This window comes from Schistocerca americana, chromosome 4 (assembly GCF_021461395.2).
Source record: "Schistocerca americana isolate TAMUIC-IGC-003095 chromosome 4, iqSchAmer2.1, whole genome shotgun sequence".
Lineage (NCBI taxonomy): Eukaryota > Metazoa > Arthropoda > Insecta > Orthoptera > Acrididae > Schistocerca > Schistocerca americana.
The window spans coordinates 388,839,194-388,854,019 of record NC_060122.1 but is presented as its reverse complement, the minus strand read 5'-3'; the positions used below and the strand labels follow the sequence as shown (position 1 = coordinate 388,854,019).

Below are 14,826 nucleotides of genomic sequence, written 5' to 3'. Positions count from 1 at the left end.
GGGTAAATGGTGTGTATTTGTGAAAACTATTTGCTACAGTAAGTACAACCCATAAGAGAGTCTTATTTATTTCTTACAGCCTCTCTCCCTGCTCTTCCGCTAAAAACTGTTATCCTTTCACCTGATTTGTCGCCGCTTAACAGAAAACTGCTCCCATCATTAGTTGTTAGTCATTCTACTTTGAAGTCAAATTCTTCTCTAGTTTTAGGATCTCTCTCAGGTCCCTGTGATTTTGCCCGCTGGTAGTATAAAGTTCTCTTCGTTGCTTCCTGCTCTGGCATTTCAGTGACTAAATCATACCCTCGATTATGCAGGCAACCCAGCTCCTATGGATATATTTTGGAATTAGAAATGTCTTCCTCCCGTGCCCTTTCCTTTGCATGGTTCAAAGTCTTACTTACTTTCAACCGAGCGTCATTCGGAGTTCCACATTGATCCTAGAGTGAAAAAAGCACCGTTGAATCCTTGACTTTAAGCATTTCTCTGCCGAGGTTTGCTTTCTGTCTTGAACAGCACCGCAACACAATCCCGCCTTCTTTCGTTCTCTTTGCTATGTAAGAAAATGGTTCAAATGGCTCTGAGCACTATGTGACTTAACTGCTGAGGTCATCAGCCCCATAGAACTTAGAACTACTTAAACCTAACTAACCTAAGGACATCACACACATCCATGCCCATGGCAGGATTCGAACCTGCGACCGCAGCCGCAGCGCGGGTCCAGACTGTAGCGCCTAGAACCGCTCGGCCACTCCGGCCGGCGCTATGTAAGAATAACCTTCTTAGTGGCAACATGGCTTACCGCGAATGGTCGTTGAAACTTCCGTATCGAAGCTATTGTCACAGAAATACACAAGGCGCGTGGTGTCAATTGTACGACAGCCAGATCGGTAGTAAAGCTGTTTATGCAGAGAGACGGCTGGTAGAGGAGGTCTACGGGGGCGCATTTCGGCCGTGTCTGGGAAGCAGGCAGTTTAGAATAATAAATGAAAAGTACTAGTTTGCTTTTGTTCTACAGTACTGTAGAACAAAAGCAAGCAAGTGCTTTTCATTTATTACAATGTTGTTCTACCAAGAACTGACGTAAAGATTCAGTTAATAGTTTAAAGCAATTACGACGGCCGGGATGTAGGTAAGCCGTGACATAAAGGGAGCAGGCACTGGGCGCAGATTTCTGGTTGGGCGCAAATTTCAATTGGCGCAGTTTTCATGGAGTCGATACCGAAACGCCGGATTTTTTAACCTTCCCCACTGCGCGCAAATGCCTCACGATGGCGGAATGACCACAGTGTATTACACATGCAAGTTCTCGAGTACGCTGACGTGAATCATTGTGGATTATTGCGCTTAAGCGATCCTCATCAATCCCCACAGGTCTTCCTGAACATGGAGTCACCAATGTCAATACGATATTCCTTAAAACGAGAAAATTACTTTCTTGCCGTGCCCTGTCCAGTGCTATTATTCCCATACATGGCGCAAATATTCCTGGCTGCCTCCGCTGCTGTCACGCCTTTATTAAACTCAAACTGAAGAATATGTCGGAAATGTTCCGATTTCTGGACTTGACACTCCACAGCTCCACTCACCATCACAATATGTACACTATAGTAGCAAAAGAAAAACTACAAATAAAAAAATGACAGTCCATAAATAAACCCATAGCACCCGAAATACCAACATATAATACACAAACACTACCAACTTACGTACCAACCTAATAGTTTCCGTTGCACGAGGATCCATACTCAGCGTGAAAGTTTTGGATGGTTTATTCTTCCACAAATGGTTGAGAATGCAACCTCCTTCTCTTCCTCGTTACTATAAATCTACAGCGAAACAGTAACGAGAAACTAACGTCGCACAGAGGGGCATTGGAAATTCAGACAGCCGTATGACAATGTTCTCTTTAATTGTTTTAAAGTTTTGAAAACGACATTAGCTATGCATGACAAATTCTTTGTCCATACGCCACAGATTTACCACGGAAACACAATCTGTCTTTTGTTTAGCCGGCCGGAGTGGCCGAGCGGTTCTAGGCGCCACAGTCAGGAACCGCACGACCGCTACGGTCGCAGGTTCGAATCCTGCCTCGGGCATGAATGTGTGTGATGTCCTTAGGTTAGTTAGGTTTAAGTAGTTCTAAGTTCTAGGGGACTGATGACCTCAGTATTTGAGTCCCATAGTGCTCAGAGCCATTTGTACGATTTGAATTTGTCTTTTGTTTATGTGTCATACACTGACGCAAACTTCACAGATCACTTCTGCGAACCAGATAGCGTGTGGCTACCAAGACGGACACTGAGCCGATGGCCGAAAATACAATAAAGAACGAATCTTACCACTGCAAGTAACGTGAGATCAGATCAATAGGGTAAAGAGGCCACGGCGGGCAAATGGCTATTGGGCTCCAGGGAGCTATGAGTTGCTGGCGTCGTGCCAGAAATGCTTTAACAAATTCCGCTGGAAGGCCCGGTCACCGTATGTAACTTAAGCTGTCTGCTGTGCCACTCCTTTGAGCTGCAACAAATTCTGTTGGTTTCAATTCAAAAATGGTTCAAATGGCTTTAAGCACTATGAGACTTAACATCTGAGGTCATCAGTCCCCTAGACTTAGAACTTCTTAAACCTAAACAACCGGAGGACGTCACACACGTTCATGCCCGAGGCAGGATTCGAAGTTGCGACCGAAGCAGCAGTGCTGTTCCGCACTGAAGCGCCTAGAACCGCTCGGTCACAGTGGCCGACGGTTTCAATTATCCTGATGTAAGGTAAGTAGCCACTCCGTGAATTTATTATGAAAATGGAATGTGACTTATGTCTTTTTAGTGAAATTTTGTTCAAAGCGTCATATCTTGGACTCTATAATCCTACCTCAGTTATTGAAAGTTGTGTCGTGCTATTAGAAGGTATGCAGCTTTTGTATACAGGCGTCAATGCGGGAAAAGTGTCCATCTCGTCGGTAGCGTCTGGCCATTCTATGTTAGGGGAAAACGTAAAGGTAGCGGCAGAAAGAAGGGCTCCGAGACGATACTTTCAGTAAGTAGTCATAACAGTCACCTAGAAGTGGTAGATAAAAAAAAACAGAAGAAAGCAAAACGAAGAAAAAACTGAAAAGAGCCGAAGAGAAGGGCAGTAAAATGAAGATTGCAAAGAGCAGGAAATCCAACGCTAGGAGAGCTCTTTCTGACGACAACGATGAAAACGAGGCATTCACTGCTAAGAGATGTTTTCAAAATCAGAACAAGCAAGAACAGTGGATTAAGTACCAATTGTGCTCCTTCTGAGAACATACTTCGACTTTTATTTGTGAAAAGTGTAAATAAGCATATTCGTACCATGTTTACAATAAAATATATTTAGTTCTTTGTTAAAACATTTTTATACCTGATTTTTTTTTTACTTTAAAACTAAGTACGTCGTTATTTGACATTGTCAAATCGGTAGACAGGCGATCTCTCACCTTAAAATGGGTGCATAAAAAATCGTAGGTCAATATTTATAAAATTGCTTTGTTGCTTACTGGTTTCAGTTGATTGATGAGCCATCTTAGGATGTGAAATAAAGAATATTGCTATTGCATGTTTCTTTTATGGAAGTTTCTGTATTTTAGATTTTAAGATGGCCCGTCAATGAACTGAAGCTAGTAATCAATAAAGGAATTTTTACAGTCTTGATCTAGAACTTCTAGCCACGCATGAAGTGTAGGTGGCCACTTTGCCCACTCAGCCATTTTGCCGCTTTGTGAAAACAGAATTGTTTAAAGTACATAAATTGATCCTAATCTGATTAAACTATTCGATTTACACTAAAATAGTTGTAGATTATGATCATTTATTTATCTGCATTTTACTCTATTGCTACTGATCAAATGGAATTATATGGTTCCATAGATTTTTTGGGGTCTCAAATGTCTATTGTGTATATATGCAGACTGATGCGACTAATAAAAATTTGTCCCAACGCCAGTACTCGAACCTGGGTTTCTTGCTCAGCAATCAGATACGCTAACCACTACGCCAGACTGGCACAGTGGCATCGTACATCTACACACACTACCCTGGCACACCTCCCTCTTTAATCCAAATTACCATTCACGCCTCACCACACCTGATATTCCCCTAAACTCTAACAATATTGTAGAGGATCTCCAACTGTGTTGGAATAGCACCACAGCATCGAACAAAAGGGGGGATCCTGCCAGAAACTCAGCTGTAAGTGCTTTAATCAAATGAGGCTTGGATGGAACTTTGGATTGAGGAGGGACGGATGCTAGTTTGGCGTAGTGGTTAGCGCATATGCCTATTGAACAGGAGATCCTGGTTTATTCTTCGCTTCAGACTGCCTATATAAGTCATCATTTCTAATGAGCTTAAAAAAGTAGGAATACGTTAGCCTGATCGCTTTTACCCATCTATACCCTACTGATGAGCAATGCCAGAACCGTCTTAAAAACAAAAGCAAACAGAAATACAAATTAGAGTCTAGGTCCAGAAAAGCGTAATGAGGTATTTATTGGCGAGATAAGAGTTCCCGATCTAGCAGTCGTGTAAGGTACGCGTATTTGCATTACAGTTCATGAGCGTCTATGGAAAATAGTTGAAGGACGATAAAATCACGAGTAGGCGACTGACTGTTCGAAGTCTATGCCTTATCACAGAATATGTAAGTCGGAGTCTTATCCGCGCTTTAGAGCAGGATAGCCGGTGAGAAAGATGTATGAGACAGGCGAAATACCCTCAGACTTCAAGAAGAATATAAGAAAGCAGGTGTTGACAGATGTGAAAATTACCAAACTATCAGTTTAATAAGTCAGAGCTGCAAAATACTAACGCGAATTCTTTACAGACGAATGGAAAAATTGGTAGAAGCTGACCTCGGGGAAGGTCAGTTTGGATTCCGTAGAAATATTGGAACACGAGAGACAATACTGACCCTAAGACTTATCTCAGAAGCTAGATTAAGGAAAGGCAAACCTACGTTTCTAGCATTTGTAGACTTAGAGAAAGCTTTTGACAATGTTGACTGGAATACTCTCTTTCAAATTCTGAGGGTGGCAGGGGTAACATACAGGGAGCGAAAGGCTATTTACAATTTGTACAGAAACTGGATGGCAGTTATAAGAGTCGAGGGGTATGAAAGCGAAGCAGTGGTTGGTAAGGGAGTGAGACGGGGTTGTAGCCTCTCCCCTATGTTATTCAATCTTTATATTGAGCAAGCAGTGAGGAAACAAAAGAAAAATTCGAAGTAGGAATTAAAATCCATGTAGAAGAAATAAAAACTTTGAGATTCGCCGATGACATTGTAATTCTGTCAGAGACAGCAAAGGACTTGGAAGAGTGGTTGAACGGAATGGATAATGTCTTGAAAGGAGTATATAAGAGGAACATCAACAAAGGCAAGACGAGGATACTGGAATGTAGTCGAATTAAGTCAGGTGATGCTGAGGGAATTAGATTAGAAAATGAGACACTTAAAGTAGTAAAGGAGTTTTGCTATTTGGGGAGCAAACTAACTATTCTGGTCGAAGTAGAGAGGATAGAAAATATAGACTGGCAATGGCAAGGAAAGCGTTTCTGAAGAAGAGAAATTTGTTAACATCGAGTATAGATTTAAGTGTCAGGAAGTCGTTTCTGAAGGTATTTGAATGAAGTATGGCCATGTATGGAAGTGAAACATGGACGATAAATAGTTTGGACAAGAAGAGAATAGAAGCTTCCGAAATGTGGTGCTACAGAAGAATGCTGAAGATTAGATGGGTAGATCACATAACTAATGAAGAGGTATTGAATAGGATTGGGGAGAAGAGAAGTTTGTGGCACAACTTGACTAGAAGAAGGGATCGGTTGGTACGGTAAAAATCGTAGAGGGAGACCAAGAGATGAATACACTAAGCAGATTCAGAAGGATGTAGGTTGCAGTAGGTACTGGGAGATGAAGAACCTTGCACAGGATAGAGTAGCATGGAGAGCTGCATCAAACCAGTCTCAGGACTGAAGACCACAACAACAACAACAGCCAGTGATCTGTAGCACACCTGGCGATAGAGTGTACTTCTTGTGCAGGTACAAATATATCGGTCCACACCATTCAGCGCACATCATGGAACATAGATCTCCGCAGCAGACGACCACAATGCGTTTCCACTTTGACCCAACATCATCGTTAATTATGACTACAATTAGCACGTGATCATCTGGAATAGACCATGGGTGAATGGTGACTTTTTTCCATTCATTCGTATCACCTAGCAGGATGAAACACATTTTTTGTCATTTTACTCTAGGTCGGTGGCATTGTCCGGATACGCCCTCGTCCAGGCGAACGCCTGCTCTAATTGTGCACCGCGCCACGGGCACAGGCCGGTGGCGGCAATATTATGCCATGAGGACATTCATCTGCGCTTCCACGGTAGACCAATGGTAGTAATTCAAGGCATCATGACAGCTGTCTCGACTACGTCAATGTTATTGCGAACCACTTCCGTCCCCTCATTCTTCATCCTCCCCCCCCCCCCCCCCCCCACACACACACACAAACATGGCGATGGAATATTCTAGCAGAATAACTGACCGTGTCGCAAGGCCAGAATCATGACGTAGTGGTTTCAGAAGCATTGGGGTGAACTCATGTTGATGCCTTGGTCAGTAAATTCGCCTGATCTGAACCCAATGGAGAGAACGCGGGCGCTACTCGGAACTGGCTCTGCTCCCACAAACCACTAGCCAGTAGTTTATAGGAATTGCGTGACTTGTCCGTAGATATCTAGGGTGCGCAGATATCTTTCCATTCATCTGCGTGAATCATGTTACATTTTCTCACTGATAACGTCATAAGCCAGTGTTCTTGGATCTTGAAAACTTTCTAGTTGCCACAACATACCTGAAAATAGCGTTGTAAAATGCCAAGGAATTTTCACTAATCTTTAACAGTAATGATACACCAGGCTACTAAAGTTTCAGTTTCGAGCTTTATACGTATATAGAAACATGGCAAAAGGATATAGTTTTCTAGTCTTATTTCCTGATTACTTACATTCACGATCCTGCATTATTTTAGAAATGACATTTTCCGCCTAGATTATTATTAAACGTAGAGTATTACAGTCAAGATTTCAGCTATTGTTGCATTCTCAAGAAACAGCTCGAGTACCACAAACATCTAAAACGCCAATTCAGTTTTAGAGATGAAAGCCAAATTATTTTTATACGTTATACCGCTTTCCACTTTACTACGCAATGTGTCGATACATACACTCCTTACTCTTAAGATAACATCGTCCTCGTTTCAACTATCTTTACGAATCTTGCATGCATATAAAGGTTGCTGTAGGTTTTACCTATTTTTTCGCGGGTATTTATCGTTACTGGGGCAAAGCTCCTGATTAAACTAACGTAATTTTTAGTGCAATCTCATAACACACAGTGGTCTTTAAAAGTTAAATTTTATATTTACTGCCTCCGCTTCGTTTGCAACACTTCCGATCTGTTCGCCTTCTAGGAGCAGCCAAGATGATGGCAACACACTGAAGTATTGCAACGTTTATTGAGAAATACAGCCGGCCGCGGTGGCTGAGCGGTTCTAGGCGCTTCAGTCCGGAACCGCGCGACTGCTACGGTCGCAGGTTCGAATCCTGTCTCGGGTGTGGATGTATGTGATGTCCTTAGGTTAGTTCTACGTTCTAAGTTCTAGGGGACTGATGACCTCTGATGTTAAGTCCCATAGTGCCAGAGCCATTTTTTTTGAGAAGTACAAAATACAGAACTTCAAAGAAATTTAAATCATCTGTCGCTTTAACATTACACGATTAATGGAATGACATTTAGCAGTGAAATCAGGGTTAGGATGAACCTGAAGGACAATGCCCAATTATTGCCTAAAAATTACTCAAGTATTTGTAAAACGAGTTTCCATAGAGTATTGCGAAGCTACCTACGTATTACGTTCGTCATCCAGAATAACGAATTACATCAATTTTAAAGCGTTTGGAGACACATAAGCACGAATACTGTCAAGTTTCGTTGGTATCTAGAACAGTAAATAACAGGAGTAAGCTAAATGAAAGGTTCATGTTTCCTGCGATATTCAAGATTATGCAAGATGTATGAATACAGATAAATGAACACTTCTTATTTTAAGAATATTCCGTTCATACAGAAATAGGCGGCTGAAAACTTCTAAGTCAACAACGGCACGCGTTGTGTTGATAAGTGTAATGCAGTCAATTTTTGAATATTCTTCACGAAAATAGAGATAACACTGTCATGAGTACCTTGAGAAATAACTGACTAGGGAAGAAGGAAATCGTGATAGAAGTCATCAGGAAGGATAATATGGAACAGAAATAGTCAAAAGTTATGGAAAAACAAAATGTATATTATTGCGAGACAACCGTAGAGAAAATTTTGCAGAACAAACAGCTGAGAACCCCAGTTTTCTATCCTAAGGGAAGGAATTCCCAAAGAGCGTGAAAGAAAAAAAAAGTACGAAAGAAATGCGTTATTCAATGCTTCTTTCCCTCCTCGTCCCCCTCTCACTCTTCCTCTCTCTCTCTCTCTCTCTCTCTCTCTCTCTCTCTCTCTCTCTCACACACACACACACACATACATACACAGAAACACACACACACACACACACACACACACGCGTGGTCTTTCTCGTTTTTCAATCAGGTACTATAGTTCAATTCTTTTATCTTGGCGGCTCGCGCATGCCCGCCCAGACGCGGGAGATTGCTGCGTTGCCAGTTGCACACGACGCACGCGCCAATAGAAGCAGCGCCATAGTATAGCATAGTTCGCAAGCTTACGTTTAGGGGGGAGCGCACACTTCATGAAGTAAAGCCACCACGGCCGCATTAACCCTTTCGCTGCTACAAAGACGTGCTCCCTGCATTCCGCGCTGTGCGCGATTTTGTCACTGCACTGCTCGCCTGTGCAGACACAGCGTGTTCCGACTGCTTTGACACTCTTATCATTCGATTCCACAAAAATTATTTGGCCCAAAAATTAGATTTTTACACATCTTCTTGACTGATACCTTCCCCCCATAAATGACTTAATTTTGTTTCGATGTTCAACGCAGTTATTATGCAGCATTAAATATAGTAAACCATTGCACGAAATTTTGAAGAGTTTGCAGAGGTAAAAGCCGTGTAAAAATCAAAGTTTCGGGCCAAATAGTTTTTGTGAAATCGAATGATAAGCGTTTCAAAGCAGTGGGAACACCATGTGTCTGCACAGGCGAGAAGTGCAGTGATGACAAAATCGCCCACAGCGCGGAATGCGGGGAGCACGTGTCTGCAGCAGCGAAAGGGTTAATGAAGAGACAAAGCACTAGAAATTTCAAAAAATTGCATTCAAACGAATATAATTCGTGAAGTAAGGCACTTCGATATTGTTTTTAAATAATGAAAATATTAAGCACCACACAAGGTTTGAACTCATAACCTTTCACATAGAAGCCAAACAACCATTACGCTATCGCAGCTCGTCCACTTATATTATGCCATGAGGACTATAACACGTCACGCAAAATACTGACAAACACTGTTGGTATAACTATGAATTACTCACGCTTCTTCGAAGTACAATAGGAAATAAACAATTACCACTGTTCTTTATTGCGAAAAAGCAGTATAAAAGAAAGTCTGCTATCAAGACATTGCTTTTGTTCTATTACTTTATTTATGACTGAACGTTTCTAAAACTGAAGACACTCGTCCATGCTCTGCACTGCAGTCGAGATCTGGCAACGTCGTTCTCTGCTCATTGGCTGACTGTGTTTTGTGACGTCAGATGCGCAGAACGAACCTAAACTCGGCCGCCAACATAAATGACGCGCACTTTAGTACTGCTAATCCATTCTCAAAAATTCCCGATTGGCCTGTAGGCTGAGAAGAACCGAAAGCAGTACAAGACCTGTACACTTGGAAGCTTCGACAAGGACAGCTCATAGACATCCCATTGAGATCTTTTAAATCAACGGAGAGTCCAGAAAATGTAAAATTAAACAATATACTGTCAATAAGCTATGAAACAGGATGCGTATTATAACATTTTCAAAATATTATGTTGTTACATGATTAGATTACATCGGAAGGAATACTGGCTATTCTTCAGTCAAGATTACACCTTTGTAGAACAGTTTGCTAGCTGTCAAAATTCGGTTAGTACAGAAAAATTAGATCACCATCGTCTGGTTTGTGTCCTGGGTTAAGCCTGTACATCACTGCATTGCATGATGATGTGACGGAATGTGCAACTTTTGAAGACAATCCGTCTTTCGACATTGTTGACGGTGATCCAGCCCTTGGAGGGAAGTGGAGAGTTTGTTGTCGGGATGAGAACTAATCGAGATTAGTAAGCTAAGTACCAATACTGAGTTTCAGTAGCTTTCTTTCCATCATTCCCATAGTCATTCACAGCGATTCAAGGTCAATACTATACAAATGCTGCCTGATATAAGAGTAGGCAATACACCTTAACATCCTAGTAATGTTCTTTGAAAACGGAGAAAAACTGACATGAACGTTGAGAAACGAACGAATTGGAAGGGGTGATTATTAACAGAAGAAATTATCAGAAATGATAAGCTCTGTAGTTAGCCTGTGATCTCAGAGGAGAAGGGTCGTTGTGCAGTCAAACAAAATCAGTCGACTATATCCCAAAGAAAGAGGTGATAACAAGAACCAAAAACTCTTGTCGAATATTATGTGAGTCAGAGCAATCATCTGGCACAGCTTCTAGGTAATTCATATGGATATGTCAAAATGACAGGAGAGGAAGCTGAAAGTTAGCAGATAAAAGTAAGAACGTAGTTCTCCTGGTATGGTGAGCATGTAATAGAATTATGATTAACCATAAAAAGAAAAAAAGAAAAAGTTAATTACAAGAACTGAAGCCATAATTAACGAACAACTAGACATCATGAACATCGAAATTACAGAGTGACTAGATGAGCAGACTGTGCTATTCCAACATGAAAATTATTGAAATAGTCAAAACAAAAAAGTGAGATGGAACTGAAGAATATATTATGCAACAACAGGAAAATTGATCTTGAAGTCAGAAAGAAAGCGTATGTTGTTCTGTTGCAAAATCAGAAAAGAAGGAAGTGTAGATTGCAGAGATATTATGCTACGGAAGAATAATGAAAAGTAAAGGAGGGTACGGTATGTTCAAACAGTCTCTCCGCAGTGTCGTATGATTGTTAGCCCCACGTGCCGTATGGCGCAGTGAATATACCGAACTGAAACTCACTGCAATATCGTTGTGCGTTTATTGTTTCGTTGAAACATATGTGACCCACAATCCGACGACTAGAAATTGCAATCCAAACTCCTATTTTCACAGAATGAAGTGGTTCCTCATGAATACACAACGGATTTGCAGTACTCCACATACGAGAATTTTGCGAGTTCATGTACCCGGATAAACGAATCCACGCCTCATCAATGAAAAACGTTTCATTAAGAATATCCCTTCCATTTTGCGAGTTCATGTACCCGGATAAACGAATCCACGCCTCATCAATGAAAAACGTTTCATTAAGAATATCCCTTCCATTTTATTGAACGAAACTTTTGAACCATTGACAGTTTCTTGCCATGATCAGTATTTGTCAGTTCTTACACGACTGTCTCTTTGAATGGGAAAAGTTCTAATTTTTTTCCTTACAGCTGTGTGGGCCGTTCCGATACTAACATTGATTTCCTGGGCGAGATTTCTTATTCACTTGTTCCGACTCATGGACATCGAGTAGTTTATCCTCAGACAAAAAGCTTGGACGACGACATCTCAGTGCATCTGTCACTGAATCCGTACTTCGAAATTTGTTAATCAAATCTCACACAGTATTCGCGATGCGGGAGTGTTGTCTTCCGGAAAACAGAATTAAATGTTTGACAAAATGAAACTGTATATTTACCACCAGCTATGAACACTTGTTCGACTAGAAACACACGTTCTTCAATGGTTAGCATTTTAACACTGACAAAAACGAAACAAACGAACAAAGGACCTAAAATTAAACGTTCACGTCAACACGTAACGACACGCACCAACGATACTACTGACGCTGGCTGAGATAAACGAAACAGTGGAATGTTGGGAGAGTCCACTTGAAGGGAAGTAACCCAGGCAGGCGAAGAATCATAAGACAAGCGCGGCTAACAATCATAAGGCACTGCGAAGAGACTTTTTGAATACCCCGTATAATGTACTAAATGATGATTTATTAAATAGAATAGGCGAGGTGCGAACATTGCAGAAATTTCAATCCTTAAGATGGCCACTGTGATGAGACATGCAGATATGGTTGGTATTACGGTTTTGGTCATAGAGGAAGAGAAGTTGGGAGAAATGGCAAGAGGAAGTCAAACAATGCAATATGCAGGACTGTCGGCGTAGCAGGGTGTATCACTGGAAGTATGCAACCAAACGATGACAGTTTAATCACTATAGCGCCCCTGTGTTTATTCTTTGATCAGTAGTCAGATGCGCAGCCTAGGGTAGCGGCCCGTACTCACCATGCGGCATGGCGGCGTGGTGGAGCGTAGAACGGGGAGTCTAGCGGCGGTCTCCGTCGTGCCGATCCACTATGCACGCACTCTGGACCAGGGCTGCGAACGCACTGACAGCCGGCCCGGCACGATCCGCTATTTCTGACGCCGTCTTCGCGTCAGTCTCTCTGCTGCTCGGCCCTTTATCGCCAAATATTCCGCCTCTCGGCCGCTCTTCCTCGCCCATCCTCCGTCCCATCGCGATTCCCCCTCGCGCCCCTCTGCTATCTAAAATTAAGGGAGTGGCCACGCGTGCGGCCCGTGGTGGTGTCTTCGCGACGCTCCGTCGATTGGCGCGGCCTGCAACTATTCTCAGCTTTTCCTGGGGGTCACTCGGATCCACCGCCGTGGCCGGCCAGGTGCCGGTAGTGGCTACCAGGCGGCATCCGAAACGCCAACACCATTGTTGCTTGCAGACTGAAAGGTCTCGAAAGCTAACGTAGAAATCAGTCTATATCCCCCTACTTTAAAAAAAAAAAAAAAAAAAAAAAAAAAAAAAAAAAAAAAAAAAAAAAAAAAAAAACCTTCTGAAAATCTCGACTGTAGTGTCAGACTTAAAGAGTAAGGAAAGTAATTGCCTGTTGTTTACCTTTTTACTGATTGTAAAATACCTGTTATGGTCATAATTCTCTGCAGCAACATCACCTGCCGTCTTCCATATTTTGTCACATTCACTACCTGAAAAAAATATCCGGACATCACCGTGTACTATAGAACTGACCACTAAACGTTACAAGACGCGAACTCGACAGTATAAATGGAGGCGGGGGTATTGTGGTGTCAGCAAAGAAGCAATAACAGAGGAATAGGCCTATCAGGAAATCTCAGCGACTAGTAATTGGATCGTCAACTGAGTTATAAATCCGTCAGGAATATTTCAACCTTCTAAAGCTGCCCAAGTGGCCAGTTGGTGGTGTAACTGTCAAGTGGAAACGTGAAGGAACGTCCAGGCGGTTGTCTCGTACTGACGGACAGTGTCCATCGAGCTTTGCGGAGGATTATTACAAAAAAAAAATCCACGAAATTGACGGAAGGAAGTGCTCGTGCTACTAGCACTCGAGCTAGCACAGTAACTGTGCATAGTGAGTTAAAAAGGATGGGTGCAATGGTCGAGCAGCTCCTCATAAGCCTCACATTTCCTGTAGTCAGCGCTAAGCGATGCTTGAGGTGGTGTAAAAAGCTACGCCACAGGACTGGAAACAACTGATTTGAAGTAATGGATCTTGCTATACCTTGTGCCAATTCAGTGGTAGGGTTTCGGTTTGGTGAATTCCCAGATAACATTGCCTGCCATCATGTGCAGTGCCAACACTGAAGTACAGAGGAACTGGTATTACGGTGTATAGGTGTTTTCGGTAGTTAGGGTTTGGTCCTCTCATACCGCTTAAGAAAACACTAAAGGCGTAAGCCAGAGCAACGGTTCAACGGTGATGATTGGGTTATCAGAATGGCAATGCATTCTGTCAAAAAACAGCATCTGTGAGGCAATGGTTTGTGGATAATAACATTTCTCAAAAGGACTGGCCTGCCCAGAAACCCGATCTGAAGCCGGGGACGAGTTAGGACGTCAGTTTTGATAATAGATACCAGCGACTTATATCTTCATTATATTAATGTGTGGTGTCTGTTCTTTTGCTCATGTCCGAAAGAACAGACACTACTCAGAGTCCGAAACTGTTATACACTACATGTAAATTGAAGGTGGAGAGGAGAAGAAAGGAAAGAAAAGGAGAGGACATGTCCAAAAGAGCAGACACCACCCATTCATAGAATTTGGTAGGCCTAGCTGGGGAATGAATCCTCCCTCTTCAAGTGGAGACGCACAAACTCTACCGACCTCCAGTGGGAATCTCGGAAGAGTGAATATGGAGGAAATGAACAGGGTTTGCAGACAGGTGGCGCTCGATGGAAATGTGGATCGGCCTTGAGACGAGGCGAGACAGTCCGTGCAGTTGCGATGACACTGCGTCCTGGATGGCGCAGTGGTTGCCCCACCTGCCTAGTAAGCAGGATCCCGGGTTCGAATCCCGGTCCAACACACATTTTCACTCGTAGCCACCGATTCTGCGTAATGTCCCAATGCTGCTGACACGAGTGATCCTTGCCGGCCACGGTGGTCGAGAGTTCTAGGAGCTTCAGTCCGGAACTGCGCGACTGCTACGGTCGCAGGCCTCGGGCATGGATGTGTGCGATGTCCTTAGGTTAGTTAGGTTTAAGTAGTTCTAACTTCTAGGGGACTGATGACCTCAGATGTTAAGTCACATAGT

At 42.6% G+C, this 14,826-nt stretch overlaps 1 protein-coding gene across 1 annotated transcript in view; it reads right to left on the bottom strand.

Moving 5' to 3' along the window:
* The window catches only part of LOC124612514 (proton-coupled amino acid transporter-like protein CG1139), a 945,634-nt gene extending 932,986 nt beyond the window's left edge, over positions 1 to 12,648 (bottom strand). Inside the window, exon 1 of the mRNA XM_047140764.1 lies at positions 12,527 to 12,648. Within this exon, the coding sequence (XP_046996720.1) occupies positions 12,527 to 12,536 (10 nt within the window). The 5' untranslated portion in view covers positions 12,537 to 12,648. The remainder of the gene's footprint in view (positions 1 to 12,526) is intronic.
* Positions 12,649 to 14,826: the final 2,178 nt, after the last annotated feature.